Raw genomic sequence first — 19693 nt, forward strand, 5'->3', positions numbered from 1 at the left:
ATGACTTTTCTGGTGTGGTTTTTTGTTTGTGGTTCGTTAATGTGAGGTAAATGATGTTCTGCTCGTGTTTAGTGTTTTAGGGCAAATTTGTATATTTTATAAAAATATTTTTGGACAGATTGCTCACAGAATAATACGGTTGTCGATTAAATAATAAATACTCATTTTAAAATGAGAGACTCTAGCTCTGATTCATTGAATTCCTTCAGATCACTTAATTACTCCTTGTTTTAGGACTGTACCCTTAAGTACTTGGAGGGCAATGGGGTGCTCTAAGTGAACCTGAGTGTTTCTTATCTTAAAGAACAAAGAGATCATGCTTTAGACAAGATGAGGTTCGCATGCATAAGTTTTATATGTTATGAATAAAGGCTCTTGTAGAGTTACTCAATTTAAGAAAATCACTAACAAAAAACCTTCTAGAGAAGAGTAGTGAGATAGTTTTGTCATTTAACTGATGCATTTCTAGTATTGAGATCACAGTATCAGAGCTAGATAGGAATAGAATTACTTTCATATTTGAATGAATTATAAATACAAAATAGGCATTCTCTCTAGGTTTAGTTATTTCCTGAATTATTTAGAGGTGATTGCAAATTATGTGTTCTGAGAACTTATAAGTGTCACATCTATTAAAGCATGTAAACAGCACCCAAACTTTATCATTGTATTTTGATTTAATAGTGTTCGTAGGAGTAACATATCTCAGTTTCCTAGCACAGCATACCCTTTCTACTGTGAATTTCAAAAACTAAAATATTGACACCCAAGAGGTGACATTATTTTTCTATAATAAAGTCTTAGAACACGTTTTTTCTTTGTCTGGACTCTTTCTGATGCTAAACCCCTGCTTGGGCTTCTTTGTGGATGTGTTGACATTATAATGAAAGCTGCTATTCTTAAGGCTGATGCTATTTAAAAGGAGCTTTCTAGGTCTTGCTTTAAGTTGCAAATTAAATGCATTAAATTCATTCTCAATAGCACTTATGAACTTAATGAGGAGTCTTGTAATTCTGCTTTGAGCTTAGAGTGCTGAGTTGCCTGATGAATACAGATGACTAACCTGCTGCATAGGGTTCAGTGCTAGACACTCGCTTAAAAAAGTCACAAATTAGCTTTATTAAAACCAAGATTAACTTTGTGTACATTTTTATGTTATGGATTTGGAATATGAATGAGATTCAACTCAGTCCCTGAGAGATATGGCAGGCCAAATTGAGCTAAGTCTTTCTGAATATCACAAAAATGGACGGAAAGGCAAGTTTCAAGGGTCCAATTTTAGATCTTAGAGAGAAGAGGTTGGTTGCTGAAACCTTTGTTCTATTGAGTCTGTTATTTGTGTTTGCATCAACCAACCAGTAGATACTGCGTGGAGGCATTGGGTGATAGTTTTGTAGGTCCAGGCTCCCCATTTCTGCTTTGTGGATGTCTATCTCATACACAAAACTCTACTTTTGCTACAGACTACCTTAGAGGTAAAAATCTGTCACTGCTTTGCTGCTTTACTTTTGCTTGGGGAACCATGGTGCAAATTATTTCTCACTGGGTTGTTTTTGTAGATGAAGCTTGCAATAAGGAGTTGAAACAGTAAATAAATTGCTTATTTGTCTTCAGATCAGTTCGGGTCATCGTCACCATCTGTGATTTTACTGATATTCTGCTGTCACTATTTTTCCCCTTCAAAGCTATTTATTTATGCTTTAAGTTCTGAGTTTTAAGTTCATGTGAGTTCAATGTAAAATGCTGTGGGGTTTGAGGAGGAAACTAGGTTAGAGAATCAATTTGTTGACTGAGTTTAAAAAAAAAAAAACCAACACAAAACCAAGCAACCAAATAACCCTTACAGTTTAGACATATCTATCATGATTTTGTGTCTTTAAAATAGAGTGCTCACATAGATATGATTTTCAAGAGCCACGGTTCCCTCTGAAAAAGGTGAGATGTAACACAAAGCCACAGCCATTCAGACTGGTCCTTTTAATCTACAAGGGCTGGCTGGGTACGGCTTTTTCTTTCTGAAAGAAAAACTTTCATATCTTTCATATCCAGAAAAACTTTCATATCTTTGTTATAGTACTCTCCTGAACTGATGTTACAGCTCCAACATGACTTTTCTGTCCTCAAAATCTCTTTGTTAAACTATTATGTACTAACCTACCCATCGCCATGTAGGCAGACCCTGACAGGCTTCAGACTTGGGTCTTTTGTTGTTCTGCTTTCTGTCCAATCTCTTTGAAGAGACCTGGATATCATCCAGCTGGAGATCTAGGGATTTTTATTCCTTCATCCTTGGAAGACCATGGTAATGAGTCTTTGTTCCATCATGGCAAGGAACAGGAAGAGCCCTTGAAGGGGTGGGAGGGTCAGAAACACAAATCAGAAACTGAAGGTTCTGTGTCCTTATATCAGTGCAGAATGTTAGGCTGAATTAATTGTAACCACCCATGGCTTGAGGACATCCTGATTAAGCTTATTATTTATCTTGGTCTGACTCTCTTAAGGTTTTGTTTGTGGTAAATCAGTGTACTACAGTATGGGATATGCTGGCTTAGATAAGGGAATCTGAAGAACACCCCAACCCCCATGAAGTACAGATGATAAAAATCTGTGGTAGCATTTGCATGAGTGGTTTGAAAGCTGAAAAAGTGTATTTTAAGTAATTTGGCTTTTTAGCCACTGTGTATGAAATACTCAAATATGGTGTCCATATGAAAACTGGAGAGTTCCTGTATTAACACACTGAGCAAGGGAACAGGTGAGTTTGAGTTCATTGGGTGGGAAGCACATTTTAAAATCAAAGTATATCGTCTATTGATAACATAAAAGCTTTCTTGCATGAAAGAGATTAACAAACTTGTAGAGCAGAAAAAAAATTGAGTCATGCTTTCATTAATGGTATTCTCTTTTTTGGTGTTTCTGCTTCCCTTCTGGTGTATTCAGCATATCTAGACTGGCTTATCACCAATGGCAGGACTCCTGCCTGGCCTGAATTGGGGTCTTTGCAGTTCTCAAAATTCAGATAGATGCAGCATATCAGCCTGTCAGATTGTGTTATGTGCAGTTTTGATGTATGAACGTTGTTTGGAATTTCAAGTCAATATTTACCTTGAAACAAGATTGCTTATGTTCAAGCAGTTCTATACGGTTTTAGCTCTTGTGAAACTTGGATTTTTTTTTTATTTGATTTCTTTGAAACTTTGTTTGGGCAGTAGGAAAATATTTGGTTAGTTTTCAAATGCCCTTGATGCTACATTTTGTTTGAAGTCCTGGAGAAATACACTCAGGAAAAATATGCATGTCTTTCAAATTTATGGGTTAACAACTCAAGTCATGGATGTTGTGGTACTAAGGACCTGCCAAGGCACTGACTTAGGAAGGAATGTGGTAGAGCTGATGCACCAGTGTTAGTGCTCAGAGTTAGATGCTCTGGGCAGCATACAGCTGACATGGATTAGGAATGAGGATGGATGGCAGTTGTGCTTTATTCTTACCACCATTGGACTCCACAAAATAGCCTATAAATCCCTGGAGGTATTTTTAGATGAGTATTGACTTCTGTGATTTTGAGGAAGATGGATGCAAAGTTCTTAAAATAGCACACTTGACTAAGTGACATGTCCTGTAGCATTCTAGGATGTAGTTCAGAGGAAAGATATGAAGCTACACTGCCAGACCTTAAATTATATATCTCTAGAAAGAATATATGCCTTTTAAATTCAGCTTTGCCATTGGGTATTGAAGCAAAATTGTTTCTGCCACTTTTCAAGTTTTGTACATTTTGGAAGATATTTTATTTCCTACTTTCAGGAAGAGATGATGAATATGGACTTTTTTTCATCAGTCAAGTTATATTAACAGAAGCTGCTGATTTTGTAGTATCTACTTGAAGGCAATGGAAAGGGTGAAGTGCCGAATTATTTTTGGAGTATTCTTCTGGCTGTTAGAATTGCTTTTTGAAGTAATGAAAGTTGGTCATTGAAGCTTTAAAAAATGACCTTTGCAGTGGATATTACTGGTCAAATATTAGTACTATTTTCTCTTTCTACGAGTATTGCTGTTATCCAGCTACTGAATGGGTGGTAGAGAATGTGGAAAGAAAATGATTCTTGAAGAAAAACTACTTATAAAAGATTACTGGCACTTTAACAGATTGCTGCAAAGTGTACACTGTGCATTTTATGTAGTAATTTAAAAGAATGAAATATTGATGATTCAGCATTGTGTTAGCAACAAATTGTTCAGAGTTGGTATTTAATATGAAGGCACAGCCTGATCCTGAACCCCTCACTGGTTATGAAAAATCACTTAGCACTTGATGTTAGAGTAGAGCAGTTCATGCCAGTAATTAATGCAGTCTGCAGAGAACACTTGCTTTCTGCAGTCAGAGGATGATCTGCCAAACCTGGGCAGCCTTAGTTACATAACTGCATTCTCTGGCTTTGGGTTGTGCTCATGTCCTGCTGCTTTGCCAGAGTTGTTCGGGTTTTTTGTTTGTTGTTTTTTTTTTTTCTACCAGTGTGACTGCAGGACAGGCTCTGCCTTACCTCACATGTGAATGCAATTGGGAAGACTGAGCCCCATGACTCAAATAACTGATTAATCTTTTATTAACATTTTTCTTGTCTTATCTTTTTTCCTTTTTTTTTTTTTTTTTGCTGTTGTCTGCTTTCATTGTTTACACCATGATTCTTTTATATAAGCCTTCCTATGCTTTGATTATGTATTCCTTTCCTTCTCTTCCCCTGTTTTTTTGACCAAGATGCTGTATTCGCTTTCCATACTTGCATAACAAGACATTTCAATGAAGCTTTTTCACTGGAGATTGCCCTGGCACACTGTGCAGGCCTGGATGAGTTTGGTGTTCTGCCTGTACCTCTTGTTCCTGGGCTGTGTTTTGGTGCTTGGGCTGTTGCTCTTGGAACTACAATTGCCTTCAAATTTTTGTTCTCTTTTAATTATTGATACGTTAGAGATATCAATAGTCCTCAAGGCATGACCAACACATTTCCAGTTTCCTGTCAATGGCCAGAAACCTTCCTGTCTTTGCATGTATGAATATTGCATTAATGGTATGTTATGCAGCTCTTGATTACATCCATTCTGGGTAGAAGATGAGACATGGCAGCTCTTGGTGATTAGAGGAACATCTGTCAGTACCTATTTATCTCTTAATATTCATGCTATAAATAACTGGAAATATTTTTACTTAGATCTGTGTGTCTGTTTCTTTATTCTGTGTGTAAAAATTATGCTGACTCATAATTTAAATATTTACATTTGCTATAGGGAGGTGTAAAGTGAGAGGGAGAATAACCATGTTTTAATGCTGTGAACTGATGTGAACTCTCCGTGTTATCCAATACAGTACAGCTGAACTAATCAAGCTGTGTTTCCTATGGGCTGGTGTTCTTCATTCTTATCATACTCAGCACCAGATATTCAGCTCCACAGCACATTTCTAGAACAGATCCATGGGGCAAGAGACAGGTGATGTGTGCTGTGGCTGACCCAAAGCTCAGCAAATGCTGGTTGTGTGTCTGCTGTTGAGAAGACTCTGTGACCGCTGACTTGAGTCCACTTCTTCCTCTGTAAGGCTGGGCATAGAGGTGTCTCTATTTAGCTGTCAGTTTTCATGTAGATGATGGGAAAATAACTTTTGACCATTGCCTTTTTAAAAGAATTTTAAATTGGCTAGTAAAGATAAATATTCAACAACCCAGTTAATCAAACTGGCTCTTCTTGGTGTGCTTTTTTAGAGAGGGGGGGAAGGAGTAATTCCGGAGCTTTTTTTGTTTTGAATATTGGACTAAAAATGTGATATAGAGATCATGCATCCTTGGCATTAAAAACTAAAAACTCTTGTTCATTTAACTGTCTTAAATTTAAAAAAAATATTTTATTTTAAACAGCGTGCGCTTTAGAGTTCTGGTTTAACAGTGCTGCTGTATTTCATGGAAATACAGCTCTGAAAATTATTAACACAAAGTAATTCTTGTTATTATGGTACAAAGAAATTTAATTTCTTTGAAAGTCTACCCATTCACAACTTATGTAGTTTTCATCATAAACTTCTTATTCATTAGCTGTCAGCCCCCACGAAGCATTCAGAAAAGTAGAGGAATTTTAAAATTTTCTAGATGTAAACCTTGGAGAAGCTTTGAGGTGGCAAAATACAAAAATGTAGAAGCTTATGGGAGAAATAACCTTTCGTAGCTTCCTTATAATAGTCAGATGACTTTTGCCCTCTATTCAGTAATTTGTGCACTGCATTGATTATTTATGCCCAACAAATTGACTGTCGTGTGGTGGTTCAATGGTGCTCTTTAAATAGAGTGAGAGAGCACACAACATGCAGTACAAGCTAAAGCAGCATGTAGGCTTTTTTCCTTTGACCATAATCTAGAAAAAAAATCATATTTTTAGCTTCCTCAGGAAGCAATGTTTTAATTTATTTTCCCTCCATAGTTTTTTTTTTTTTAATTTGGGTGGGGGTTTTTTGGTGGTTTTTATTTTTGCAAGAAGGTCTATTTGTGTTGCTACGTTCATGACTTCTCGTGGTGGTGGGATGGGAACGCTCAAACTCAGTGATTTAACAAGGAACCCGAGAATGGAAATGCATCAAAATCCTCACGTGCAGCCAAGGCCTTTCCGGCCCCCGCAGCGGGCACTGGGTGCTCCTGCACCCTTCAGTTCCTCCACCCTGCCAGTGTCTGCCAAACACAGAGGGAAATTTGTAAACCTACGTGATAGTGTAAAAAAGAGTCCCACAAAAAGCACAGCAAAAGTAAAAGCTGCCAGTGGTTGGGTGTCTGACGGCTCGTGCTCTAATTGCTCCTTAGGAAAGGTAGGTGCTGCACTACGTGCTGCAGATGAGCATCTTTGATGCAAACTGTGCAAAGTATGTTATGTTTTTTTTTCTCTCTGTGGTTTTGTCCCTCCTGTTTCTAGTGACTTTGTTACCTACTTTTCTTTTGTATTTTATTGTTAGAAATCAAAGTAGCAATAATTGAAATTGTACTTGCAAAGAATACTTGCTCTCAGTGTTTTCCAGTGAAGGTTGTTGCACTGTATACGATATTGGGTTTTACAGTAATTTCTTGCAAGTGAGGAAAGTTTGGTTTACTTGACTTTTGTTCTCCAAAGTATATCTTTCAGTAGTTTACAAAGAGCAGCATTATAGAATTTTATGGACTAATTTAGATTCTCCCACACCCTCCTTTTTTAATCACTTCACATATTGTGCTCTTGTCCATAGATGTAAGAATACTTAAATGACATTAGTGATTACCTCTCAAGATACCAAATATATCTTGGTCTTACAGCTTTCAATAATTACAATGTTTTTCACCAGCTGTTCAATTTGGGTGGATTGACTTTGAGTTAAAAAACCCTGTAGGAATACCATATGTACATTTAATAAGTGCTGCATTTTTTTGGGCTATTTCAGGTTCCTTTATTATTTCCTTTTATTCTTTAATGTGGTATCTGCTATTGGTAAATGTTGCTTTGTATTTTAAAATATCTCAAACTTTAAGAATATGTTTATGGGGTTTTGGTACATTTTCAGGATTATTATTTTCTTTTGTAATTATGCTTCATTATATTTAAATTTATGTATAATATTCATTATATTTAAAGATCACAAGAATGTCTTGGAACAACTAAGTTGCAAGAGATTCAATCTGCTGTTCAGCTTGTAATTCTGATGCTAGTTGCCAGCAGTTTATATTTCTGACAGCTTGTTGACAACCAGTATGTGAACATCTCAAAATTTTTTGAGTCAATGTTTTGCTCAAAATGCTGTTTGTAGCCTTGTTCCCTTGCAGCTTAAATGTCACTAGGTTTCCTGGTTATTAGTTTTATGAAAATTCCCAAGACCAAAATTCTGCTAGCCTGCAGATGTGTGTAAAGAACTTAGAAAGGTAGATTGGATCTATTTTAGGCCCTTCCACCCAGCTGACTAAAAGGTTTTGTTTGATTTTTTTTTTCTCAGTTTAGAAACCTTAATGTACCTCTGATTTTTCCCCTTTATCAAAGAGTTATATTATATTAACCTTGTTCAGTGCTATCAACTTCAGCCACCATTTCCCTGCCTTTTGCTCTGCTGTGTGTTGGTGAAGGGATTCTGTTGTGAGAGCAGCCCACAAAAAGCCCAAGTCTGTCCATTGGCATGAGCAGGTTTTTTCTTGGACATTGCTCTGGTGCTGCAAGGTGAGTGAGGGCCCTGGTGTGAACGAGCCCTCGGGACGTGTCCAACTGCTCGGAGTTCCTCGGCATTAGCACAGTTCAGGGGACTGTTTGTTGGAGTTAAAGACTCCAAATCCATGTGCTAGTTCAGAATTTGTTTAAGCTGTTAAATGTGAATCTTGTTTGTTTTAAAATGTTTTTTCTAGTTTTTCATTATTTTTGACTTTTTATTGGTGATTTTTAGCCCACAGAAGCTGTTCCTTCCTCTTCTCCCATTGTCCCTGTGATCCCTGTCCCACCAGTCCCTGCTGAGACCACTGTCATCCCATCCACCATACCACAGGTTTTTATTCCTGTTTGTTTGTTTGTTTGTTTTCTTTTTGTTTTGTTACATTTGTTCAACTTTCATTTATTTAAGTTATTTTGTTGCTTCTTTGAAATTCACCTTTTGGTGCTCTCACACACAGGTTTGAGATGAACTGTGAAATAGCTAAATTAGTAATACACTGGAATTTCATCCTAATTTTTGTTTGTTTTAAGGCAGCTTTTAGTCCACTTAAAATATCTATATTTTCATATGGAAGTAATTAGTAAGTTGAGAAAGGCCTAAAGAAAAAACCAGCCAAAAGAATGGAAAGAAGCAATAGGACATTTTGTGTTCACATAATAATTTTAGACCCATGTCTTCCTTGCTAAAGTGTTACTGCTTGATTTATTTATAAAAAAAGTTGTCTCATCTCATAAATACTTAATACATGTTTTTCCTTGTTTTCACTTGCATGATGTTTCTCATGTTCTCCAACCATTTATTGGTATCACTGTTTTGGGGGGCATTTACAATACAAAAGGGATATTTATTCCTCCATTCCTAACATACTTGACTCCTAAAATGTGCTTCCCTTCTGGGCCTTCATCCTTTAGGCCCCATAATATCCACACACCCCCCAAAATAAAAACCAAACCTTGTCAAAACAAGTGAAGGCAGAAAACATGAGTTAATGTTAATATCTTGCATGTAATTTGGAATATGTGACCACAGCATGGCAGTATTTTTTTTTCTTAAGTTTTGCTTCCGAGCTACTTGGCTAAACAGTTGTTAATTAATTTTTGCATAATCTACAATTAGCTAAAGTTTTTATAATTGACTGTTTTATGGTGCAATTTCTAGTGGATGTGTGTTTACACAAATCTGCCAGCTCTAGTTCTTCTAAAAGGAAGACCAGGGATTTGATTAGTTTGAGAAATATTCCCTTCCTGGGGAGGGATTCTGCCCACATCAGGATTTGAGGGGGACAGGCTGGTGCAACCATGTCCAGACAGTACCTTTGGAGTGGCTGGCACAAAGCTTTTCTTGTTCATGTTGGGGAATGATGGGAAATGGCTGCTTTGGGATGGAGAATCCAGATAAATGCAGAAGGAGTGTTAGGAACAATCATTTAACTTGCAGAAGAGGTTTTGCATTGGTTGGCTGGTTTATGTCTCAAACATACTGTTCACATAGAAACTTCACCTACTAACAACAGTTTGCTTTTAGCTAGTTATCCTTTTTATTTTTTAATAGACAAAATAAAAACACCTGCCTGCCTCAAAAAAAAAAAATTCATGGTAAACCAGCTTGGACTGGCACTGTGTTTTTTGAATATAATTGGATATTACAGAATTCTAATATTAAATAAAAATACATTCCAAAATGGAGTGAAAAGAGTATGATTGAACTAATTGATTCTTGTTTTGTTTACAGTGAAAATATAAGAACCGTAAATATAGTTTAACTATATTTATGGTAACCATAACAAATTATAGTGATGCATAATTGATTGGGGTTTTAGTATGGGATCTTATTTTTAATTTACTCTTCTTTTAATAGAACTTGCACTTGAGTAAGAAGCAGCAATGGGAATAATAACTTAATGGCAGAAAATGGTGGTGAGGCATAGAATTGTTTTGACAGAGATTTGTATCATGACAGTAGTAACTAGTGTTTAATTTCTGTACTGCATGAAGTGTGCCCATGCTTCTACTGAGAGAATTGCTCAGTGAGAAGGGTGTTTAATGGCATTTTGACAGTCATAATTGTCATCCTTTTTGTTTCCTTTTACTTTTAATAGTCTACTCTGTTAACTTGTGTAGATACCACCTGATTTTATTACTTATTAAATGACACAGGCTTAATTTCTGACACAGCAACCTGACAGCAGATTGATGACTCCTGTCTAATGGTGGTAGATTATTTTGAAAGGCACTTCTGAGTCATCACTTTGTAGCATTTGGGAGCTTTTAAAAAATCATTAATTCTTCAGAATTATGTTGCTGTGATAGTAATGAAACAAGAATTCAGTATATGAATAGGTTAATGCAATTGTCATGTTTTTGTAGGTCTTAATTTTATCTTTGAATGAGTTTAATACTAGCTTCTGTTGCAGCCTTTTAAACTATCCCTAAATTTGTTTCCATGCACACCTGCGTATGTAGAAGATTAAAAAAATAATGTCTTAAATTCAAAGTAATGTATTTTTATACATATAAAAAAATCTCAGCTTCATTAAAGCAATAAGAAGATTAACTTTGTTCTGTGCCACTAAACTTCATATATCAACAGTATTTGGAGTCTAGAATTTGGAGTGTCTGCACACTTTTTTTGTTTGATTTGTTTATATTCTCAGAGCAGGCTAGATGCTGCCTATTTTGAAGGCAGATAATTGATGCATAAATGGGAAATCTGTTTATTTGGAAATAATTTCCAAATAATTTGGAAATTATTTCCAAGAAATGCCTTCAGTTTGTATGGATTTTCTTTCAGCTGAAACTACATTTTTCAGAGAAAAATTCTCAGTAATATGAGGGTGTTAACTTACTGTACTAGTTCCTGGCTTGAAAAAAAGCTAATTCTCTTTCACATTTCAGTAGCAATAATCCCTGACTGCTTTTATGGCTTGTTAGTAATAATTCTCTGGTGGTAGATCAATGTCTGCTGTGGATTTGCTTTTGCGAGTCAGTTTTGTAGGTTCTTTCTGCAAGGTTCCATTTTGCAGTTTGTGGGTTGGGGGAAGAAATCTTCCTGATAGGAAGAAAGAGGAATCAACTCTGCCAAAAATTGGTTTTAAGCAATGGTAGTATAGCAACCTCTGCAAATCATACCACAGGTATTAGGGTTACTGACATAATGTCAAGTGGTAGCATGACTCAGGGGTTTTTTTTGAAAAACAAGATAATAAGTGACAGAACTTGGATATAAAGTATGATCTCAGACCTCTAAGATTGTGTTTCTGCGACAGGAAAGCAATTTGTTCAGGGTAGAAACAAGTGTTTCAGAAGGTTAATTTTGAGATTCTCAGACTGAGGCTACCTTTTAACAGAACTTTGAGAAGCCAGCAAATTAAATTTTTGTGCAGTTATCATTGATATTGCATTTTCTTACACTGTGTACTTTGTTCTTTATCCTTTTATTAAAGGCAAATCCCCCTCCAGTGCTGGTGAATACAGATTCTTTGGAGACTTCAACATACGTAAGCCTACACTTCCTATCAATTATAACTTTAGATCATGTTTTATGTATGTAGTTGTGTAGATCTGTTGTTACTGTATTATAAAACCTATTTTATCCATCTGGTGGTGCTTGATTTTGTCATCTGTCCTGATGGTAATTTGAAGTCCTTAAATAGCTCTTTCATTAAAAAATTATTGTAGATTGCAAGTGGAAGTTTTTCTGTGAGTACCAGTGTGTGGCAGTTCAAAACATAATTGTTTGAGGTTCTAGAGGTTCAGTGTTCAGAGAACAATCTGTTTCTTCTACTGTGCAGGCAAAGGCTTTAATATTTAATGTACCATTTCCGTTGCACTTCTCATAAAAAACATTTCTCTATGCAGTGGCTGTACTGAAGATTTTAGTCCTCTAAACTTTCATAAAAATGGGTTGGTTCTGATCAAAATGTTAAGGTAATAAGTGTAGTTATGTGGACCCTTAGATTTTTGTTTGTCAGGCATAATTACAGCATTTGTATAGAACACCCTTCATTCACAGAAAGCCTCTGCAAATAAAGCTTAGCTTAGTGGATCTGAGGTCCCTTTAAAACTTGGAAAAGGTAGACTAGGGCAGTGACTTGTATCATTTGATATATCCTTGCTCCTCTCTCTGCTAATGTTTGATTTGGTAGATAAATAAATTCAAAGTTAATATAAAAAAAGAGGGCAACTATAGAGCTGAGCTAAAGTGGAAGATAAAAACAATGGAGGGGGTTTTTTTTGCTCCTGTTTATCTAGATGATAGTATGAAAATGGATTATGGGGTTTTTTTACATGGAAATAGGAGACTGCTTAAATATATTAAAATTGTCTTTGTTTTACCTAATGACAGTGAATAGGGAAATGATTAATTGTCCTTGTTATTTATTTAATAAAAAAGAAAAAAAAAAGCACTGCATGCTGATCAGTCATCATGAACTATTGTCCTAGTAGTGTAATGCTGGATGACAGGTTCAGTTAGCACGTGTTGTCATTCCTGTAGGGAGGAGCTCAAGGACTAAACTGGCATAAAAACTCCTTGATCACAGTGGCTTCTTTTGTGGTGGTGTTGTAATAGATACAGTTTCACGTATTCAGAAGGTCAAGACCTCTTCCCTTTTTAATGGAGAAATATCATGTGTTAAAACCACAGTATCTGTTCCACTGAGCAAACTATTAAGGACATAATCATTTTTGAGGTACTGTTGATACTCTGTTACGTCTGGAATGGATATGGGTTCTATTGTGTTAGGGGGAGATAAAATTAGAGGATGAGGGATAAATGAGGCTGATATTAGACAGCCTGTAAAAGTTGTGGCATCACCAGCTTTTGGAGCTTTTAAATATGTTAAATAAACATGAAAGGAATGAAGTAGCTTCATCTTAATTTTGTTTGTATTGAATTAAATTCCCTTTTTTAATTCTCTGCTAGAAAACTGTCAGATTTTAAAATGTTTTTTCTATACGTATGTTTTATATTTTTATAAAACCTTGAATAGTGTGTTAAAGCACAGAAGACTATCAGATACAGAATATCTTAGAGATGAGGTACTTTGTAATAATAATATAAATGTTATTTCTTATCTTGTTAAATATTTCATCTGAGAAGGCTATAAATAGAGAATTGCCTGTAGCTGCATGGTGTACATGCTGCTGTAGGTAACTGTGGAGGAAAGAATTTGAGTTCCAAGATATCTTAGTAACTGAAAAAAAGAAACCTTACTCTTACATATTAAATATGGTTAAGAATTTGATATTTAATTGATTTTGCTTAGTTTTGATTTTTTGTTGCTTCTGGTATTTGATTCCGTCCTAGTTCTGTAGGCAGTAAAGAATGTGGATATCCTTTCTAATTTGAGGATGATAGGGCTGCTTCCTAGGATTTGGGTTTTTCATCTAGCTTTATAAAATAGTCTTCTAAACTCTTCTTCTCTTTTTGACCCTGTTTTAATTTATTGATCTTTAGTTTATATGTAGCATGTAGTAATATAAACAGTTGTTAAAAGTTGCTTTAGAAGGGTTTTATCCCTTTCTCATAAGAAATGGTATAAAGCATCAGTTTTTGATTTTCCTCTGCTCTGTGTGGAACAGTTGGAAAATGCTCCTCTATCCTTCCTTACAATTTCTTCTCTCCCCCATATCCTCTTTCTTTTTTTCTGATTTTCAAGTTTCTGTATAGCCTGAGGAACATATGAGGATTTCAAGAGCATGGTTTTCTTTCTGGCAATCAGAAGCAGAGGACCTCTGCCCTACAATATCTGTGTAGAGCAGTGTGCTCTCTGAAATAACAACTTTTAAACTCATACAAAAAGAGTGTCTGATTCATATATACAGAGTGGTGTGAAAAATCACATGTCCCCTCTGTGCTCAGTGGTCACTGTGAATCAGCTGAGATTTGATGGGAGTGAACTGCCAGCCAAGCAAACTGTGTCATGGAAAGTGTAAATTCTCTGTAAGTCTCACTTTTCTTTCTTTCTTTCTAGGTCAATGGCACGGATGCAGATTATGAGTATGAAGAAATTACTCTTGAAAGGGTAACATGCTAAATATCTTCCTGTACTCTGAAGTGTGGTTTATGATACTTTAATACAAAAAATTAACCTCTTGACACTGCTAACAGCAATCCAAACCAATTCTTACTCTCTTTTTTTAAATTTAGATAGATTATTTAACCTAAAGAAAAAAAAAGTAAGTCTAGTTGCTAGAGCAGGAATAAAAGTTTTTATTAGTATCTGTGACCATTAAGAGTAAAATAGGGGAATGATCTCCCTAAGACATACTGCCTTTAATGTTATTATTAGAGAGTAATAAACACAAATTCTGATTTCATCTCCCGTATTGCTATTTATGATAAGCTTTTGCTTATACTATTAAGTTTTATATTGAGATTACAAGGGACACCTTGTCACACTCATTTCTTTCTTAGGTTTTCTGTGTTGAGATCTAGCTCAGTTCTCTTGAACTGCACTGTTAATAAAAAGACAGAAAGAAATGGTTGTATCTGATTCCTGTGCAGTTCTGGTGGTTACTGAGAGGGTGAAGAGGTCTTGCAGTTGATAGTAAAGGCAGGCAACCTCTGAAGAGAAGAATGTCAGTCTGAATCTCTGCATCTGTGAGGATACATTAGAGATGGGACACAAGTAATTTGAGGACAATTTAATGAGGAGCAAATATTTGTATGAATAATCTCAGATATCTAGCAAATTGGAGAGGGAAGATTTTATGTAGTTTATCAAGTTCAGTGAGAAGGCTGTGGGTTGGAACTATACTATACTATGACTTCTGTTCTCCTTACATATATGTAAGACATAATTATATTATTTTCATAAAAATAAGTTATATATGTACTATACTCCTTAAACTGTCTTTTAATATTTTTGTTGTCAGTAAAAATTATGTAGATTTGATTCTATAGTGAACCAAATAGATACACTAGAATATCTTTTTCCTAAAAAAGAAGTGTGTAAATTTTTTTTCCCACTCTATCTTTAGGGAAATTCAGGACTTGGCTTTAGCATTGCAGGTGGTACAGACAACCCACATATTGGGGATGATGCAAGTATTTTCATTACAAAAATTATCGCCGGGGGTGCAGCTGCACAGGATGGAAGATTACGGTATGATGACTTTCTGTGTTGGGTTGCTAAGTGTTATTATTGTATTTTAAACAGTGGATAGAACATTTTCTGTTACTTTTAATAGTTTCATCGTGCTACATTAGATGTTAAATAAGTTTTCCTTATTGGAAGTGTTTTGTAAATAATGAAAAATGTTTGACTGGACCAATTACTGCCCCCAAACCAGTAAAATCTGCAGTTAAGGGAAATGAAGTTTTTCTGTTCTGTGGTATAAATGTATCATACCATATGTTCCATAGTCCTTAATTCAAGGAAAAGCTTAGACATGTAGAATAGGTAACTCTTGGTTATCCATGTGCAGATTTTCTGATCTGTAAGGTAGTGAAGTTTAATAACAACCCTCTTTTATGCTTGGTAATAATTCAGTGTCTGAATTTTTCAGAGATACCCACCCACATTGATTGTAGGACCATCATTTTTCTCTTGTGTTGTCAAGAAGTTGCCCCATTATTTCGGGTGCAAATGCCTGATGTATTACAGGTTTTAGTTCTAATAAGCTTATTTTAAGGCTACATTTGAGCTTGTTGGCCACTGTCAGAGGTACATCTGGCAGAATGTGGCGACAGGTGGGTCAGGCACTGCACTTAGTGTAATGAGAGCTCAGTGTTACTGCAGTGACATGTTAAATGGACTGGAAGGCCAGCACTTAAACTGCTTGTGAAAAGGAGGAATCAAGATTGACTTGTCATGTCATGGCTTAAAACTAGTGTGTGCTCACTGTGTGCCTCCTATGTCCTGAATTTTTAAGTTCTTTCCTATAGCCCTAAACCAAAGATAGTTTGTTCAAAACACTGTTTAAATGAAGGACATGTAAGATGGTGCCCTCTTCGACTGGTAATTAAATATTCCCGTTAAATGTTTTCTAGTGATCCTCGATTTATTTTTAAGCACTAACAATTAATTTTAGAGCATTGTCTTGAATCAGTAGAATTCTAGAGATAAATGTATGTATTTTATTGGGTCAACATGTATATTAATGTTTCATAGATAAAGTAGTAGGCTCCTGCTCTGCTCTAACACAACAGCTGACCGTGCCTGTTGCTGTGTGTAGGGTCAATGATTGTATTCTGCGAGTGAACGAGGTGGATGTCCGGGATGTGACACACAGCAAAGCCGTGGAGGCGTTGAAAGAGGCGGGATCAATTGTGCGATTGTACGTCAAAAGAAGAAAACCAGTCACAGAAAAAATAGTGGAAATCAAACTTGTGAAAGGCCCCAAGGGTACGCTGGAAGTATAAAGTTTCTGTTTCACAAGAATTACAGAGTTGTAACTGTTCTTGTAGAATACATGGTTTTCTTTCAAATGATAAAAGTGGGTTTCTGGTGGTATCTAGTAATTTTTAAGTACATTATAAAGTGGAGTAAAATTCTTCACTGAATTACCTAGGAAGAAGGATCCTTGAGAGATTAAAAATAAATTGAGGAAAGTATTGGTTTCTATATGGGTAATTGTTGGACAGTTTTCTGTAAATATCAGTGGTGATCCTATACCTCTGCTGTTGTGCATCCTTCACAAGGCATGAATTAAAGAGTTAGCTTTTGGTTTTGAGAACTTGTGTAGATGTTATGTCCTTTCTAGAACTTTCTAGAAATTTATGGAGTTCTCTTGAAAAGTCATCCAGTATTGCTTCAACCAGACCCTAATATTATATATATTTATATGTAATATAAGCATTATTTATGTAATAATTTGAATTTGATTAATGCAAAAAAGGTTTCTTGAGTAATGATTTTGTCTTCAAGCAGGTCTTGGTTTCAGTATTGCTGGTGGTGTAGGAAATCAGCATATACCTGGGGACAACAGCATTTATGTAACCAAAATCATTGAAGGTGGGGCAGCACATAAAGATGGCAAACTTCAGATTGGAGACAAACTTTTAGCTGTAAGTAAGAACTTCTTTTTTTCTCTTTTTTTAATGGTCATTCAGTTTTAGGCTCAATTGTGGCATGATTCAGTTTGTGGTTCAGCTGCCTGCCAGTGGAGTGTATTTTCATAGAAATGGGTAAAAAAATGTATTTTTGCCAGGAAATCAGTGATAAAATTAAATCTGCATCATTCGGCACCATCTCATCAGGAAATCTGAAATCTCTTCTTCAACCCAGTGTTCTGTACAAAACCTGTATTAATTAGAATGTTTATTTCTGATACCTGCTATTATTTTTCTGGGATCTGAGTGACAAAACTGTAAACAAACATCCAGTGGGATTGTTTCTCTTATCAAAGAAGAATGGAAAGGAACTCCATGTACTGGTAGCTGGACAGCCTGTAGCCAGCCTATAGTGAAGCTGCTGCTTATATTGCATTTCAGTGTTTCTAAAGATTTTGAATGGCTTATTTTTTTAAGCTTAAGATACTTCAAAGTTGAATTTTTCTATGCATAAAGTAAAAATAACTTTCATCTTTCTTAAATCCCATCCACAAATTTAGTTGTCCAGATAGAAAAATGAGAGCCAGGAACTCCATTTAGTAAGATTCTGTATGAGATAGTAATTGTTAAACATTTGGGGTTTTTTTAATGCAAGTGCTGGTGTTTCACCTTAATAGCAATGTCTTGGGAAATTTATTGCCTGTAGTTAAACTAAGTTGTTGTTGTTTGGCATGTAATTCAATCACATCAGGACCTTCTCCAGGTTTGACCCCTGCTTTTGACCTCTTGCAAGAATATGTTGTCCCTTTATAATGTCTAGACCTTAATTATGTCATGACAAGATAATGTAGAATTTATTCTCACTAGAACACACTTTGTTCTCTGTAATGCTTGCAGTAACACACTGTCAGTGCTGTGACTGTGCACACTTAGACATTTTGAGTGTCCTGCTTGTCCCTTTAGCTCTCCAAAGTCACATGAGCCTTCTTGATTAGTCAATACAGTTTATTATTATCTTTTAAAGGAATACTTGTCAGTCTTATTTCATGAAGCATGTGTTATATAATTTTATATAATCACTTATGTCTGTGGCACACGAATCCTAATAAAGACTCTCAGTTCCAGGGTTCTCCAACAGCTTTCAGTGAGTGTCCTATGAAAATGTTACATTTTTCTCTGTTGAGAATTTGTTTTTCTCTTTAGGTGAACAGTGTCTGTTTAGAAGAAGTTACTCATGAAGAAGCAGTGACTGCCTTAAAAAACACATCTGACTTTGTTTATCTGAAAGTTGCAAAACCCACCAGCATGTTCATGAATGACAGTTATGCCCCTCCAGACATCACAAACTGTAAGTTCAGCTTATCTTTGTGATTTAATTATTTTTCCCTTTAAGGCTTTAACATCCCATTTTTAGTATTTTAACTGTTTCAAGCTTTTAAAAACTATACATGGCAAAAATCTGATATAAGAAAGTTGATTAATTAGGAAAATTATATGCTGAACAGAACAGCATCCCATAGCTTCTATACTGAAAGACAGCAACAGTTGGGGCTCCAGGTGTGCTTCCATGGCTGGCAGGGGCCAGTCCTGGAGACTCAGTGTTGCTCAGCACTGGCTGGTATGAGCAGAACACGTGCCTCGTGCTCTTGGAGGCTGTGGAGAGTAACAAACAATGCACTGCGAGGATGTTCAGTGTCCTGTGAACTGAGCAAAAGACAATACTGTTTCTGCTAGAGGTTAATGATGTTCTGACTTCTTTTTTCCCGTTTTCCTGCTTTTTCATGAGCCCACACATACTTGAATAAACTGAAATGGGAGGAGGAGGAGGAGTTCTTCAGTGCTTGCCAGCAAACATGTTGAGAAATTTCATGTTAACTTGAAATCTTACTTCATTTTTGACATAATTGTTGATAATTCAAATGGAAAACCAGTGAATGCTGTATTAAAAAGTAGTTATAAGAATTTCTTGTTGACCTAAGGGTACTACTGACAAGAGTGTTTTCAAAGTCAAACATGCAAATCCAGAAAGTTCAGGATTAAACTACAATCTAAAGAAAAATTTGAGTTCAATATATTGTCTCTTCAAGAGGGATATTACCATTTAGTGGTTGGAGAAAGAAATGAAAATAATATAACTGTGTCTTCCCAAGACTAAATAGATTGAATTTTCTAGATGACTGATTTTACTCATCTTGTCATATAAAATGGTTCTAGGGGAGAGTTATTTTAGGTATTTTTTGTTTCCTGCTGTTAGATTTGTGTAAGCAGTGATATGTAGCACTGATCTGTTTAGATACTGCTTCATATGAAAAAAAGAGCACTTCTGGACGAAAAGGTGTAGTTGAAAACAATATGTAAAGAAGAACAAACCAAAGTGCAGCACAACAGAGGACTGAAGGACCTTATAAGCCCATCATTTGTTGTCAATAGCTACAGTATCTCAAAATCCATTTGTAAGCTTATTGAATTACACTTTGGAGCTAATTAGGTTTAATCTTC

General features: G+C 35.8%; 1 protein-coding gene across 25 annotated transcripts in view; it reads left to right on the top strand.

The window, feature by feature from the left end:
- Positions 1-19693, top strand: part of DLG1 (discs large MAGUK scaffold protein 1) — a 138722-nt gene that overhangs the window by 75767 nt on the left and 43262 nt on the right. For 15 of the 25 annotated variants that reach the window (XM_051781318.1, XM_051781320.1, XM_051781324.1 and 12 more), the window contains 7 exons: positions 8432-8530; positions 11640-11693; positions 14172-14222; positions 15181-15305; positions 16378-16547; positions 17073-17209; positions 18398-18542. In XM_051781318.1, coding sequence (XP_051637278.1) covers positions 8432-8530; positions 11640-11693; positions 14172-14222; positions 15181-15305; positions 16378-16547; positions 17073-17209; positions 18398-18542 — 781 coding nt within the window. The remainder of the gene's footprint in view (positions 1-8431; positions 8531-11639; positions 11694-14171; positions 14223-15180; positions 15306-16377; positions 16548-17072; positions 17210-18397; positions 18543-19693) is intronic. The other 10 variants (XM_051781326.1, XM_051781331.1, XM_051781332.1 and 7 more) reach the window with 1 other exon arrangement.

The sequence above is a fragment of the Manacus candei genome, unplaced genomic scaffold, assembly GCF_025592945.1.
Source record: "Manacus candei isolate 608988 ecotype Guabito, Panama unplaced genomic scaffold, ASM2559294v1 h1tg000015l, whole genome shotgun sequence".
Classification (NCBI taxonomy): domain Eukaryota; kingdom Metazoa; phylum Chordata; class Aves; order Passeriformes; family Pipridae; genus Manacus; species Manacus candei.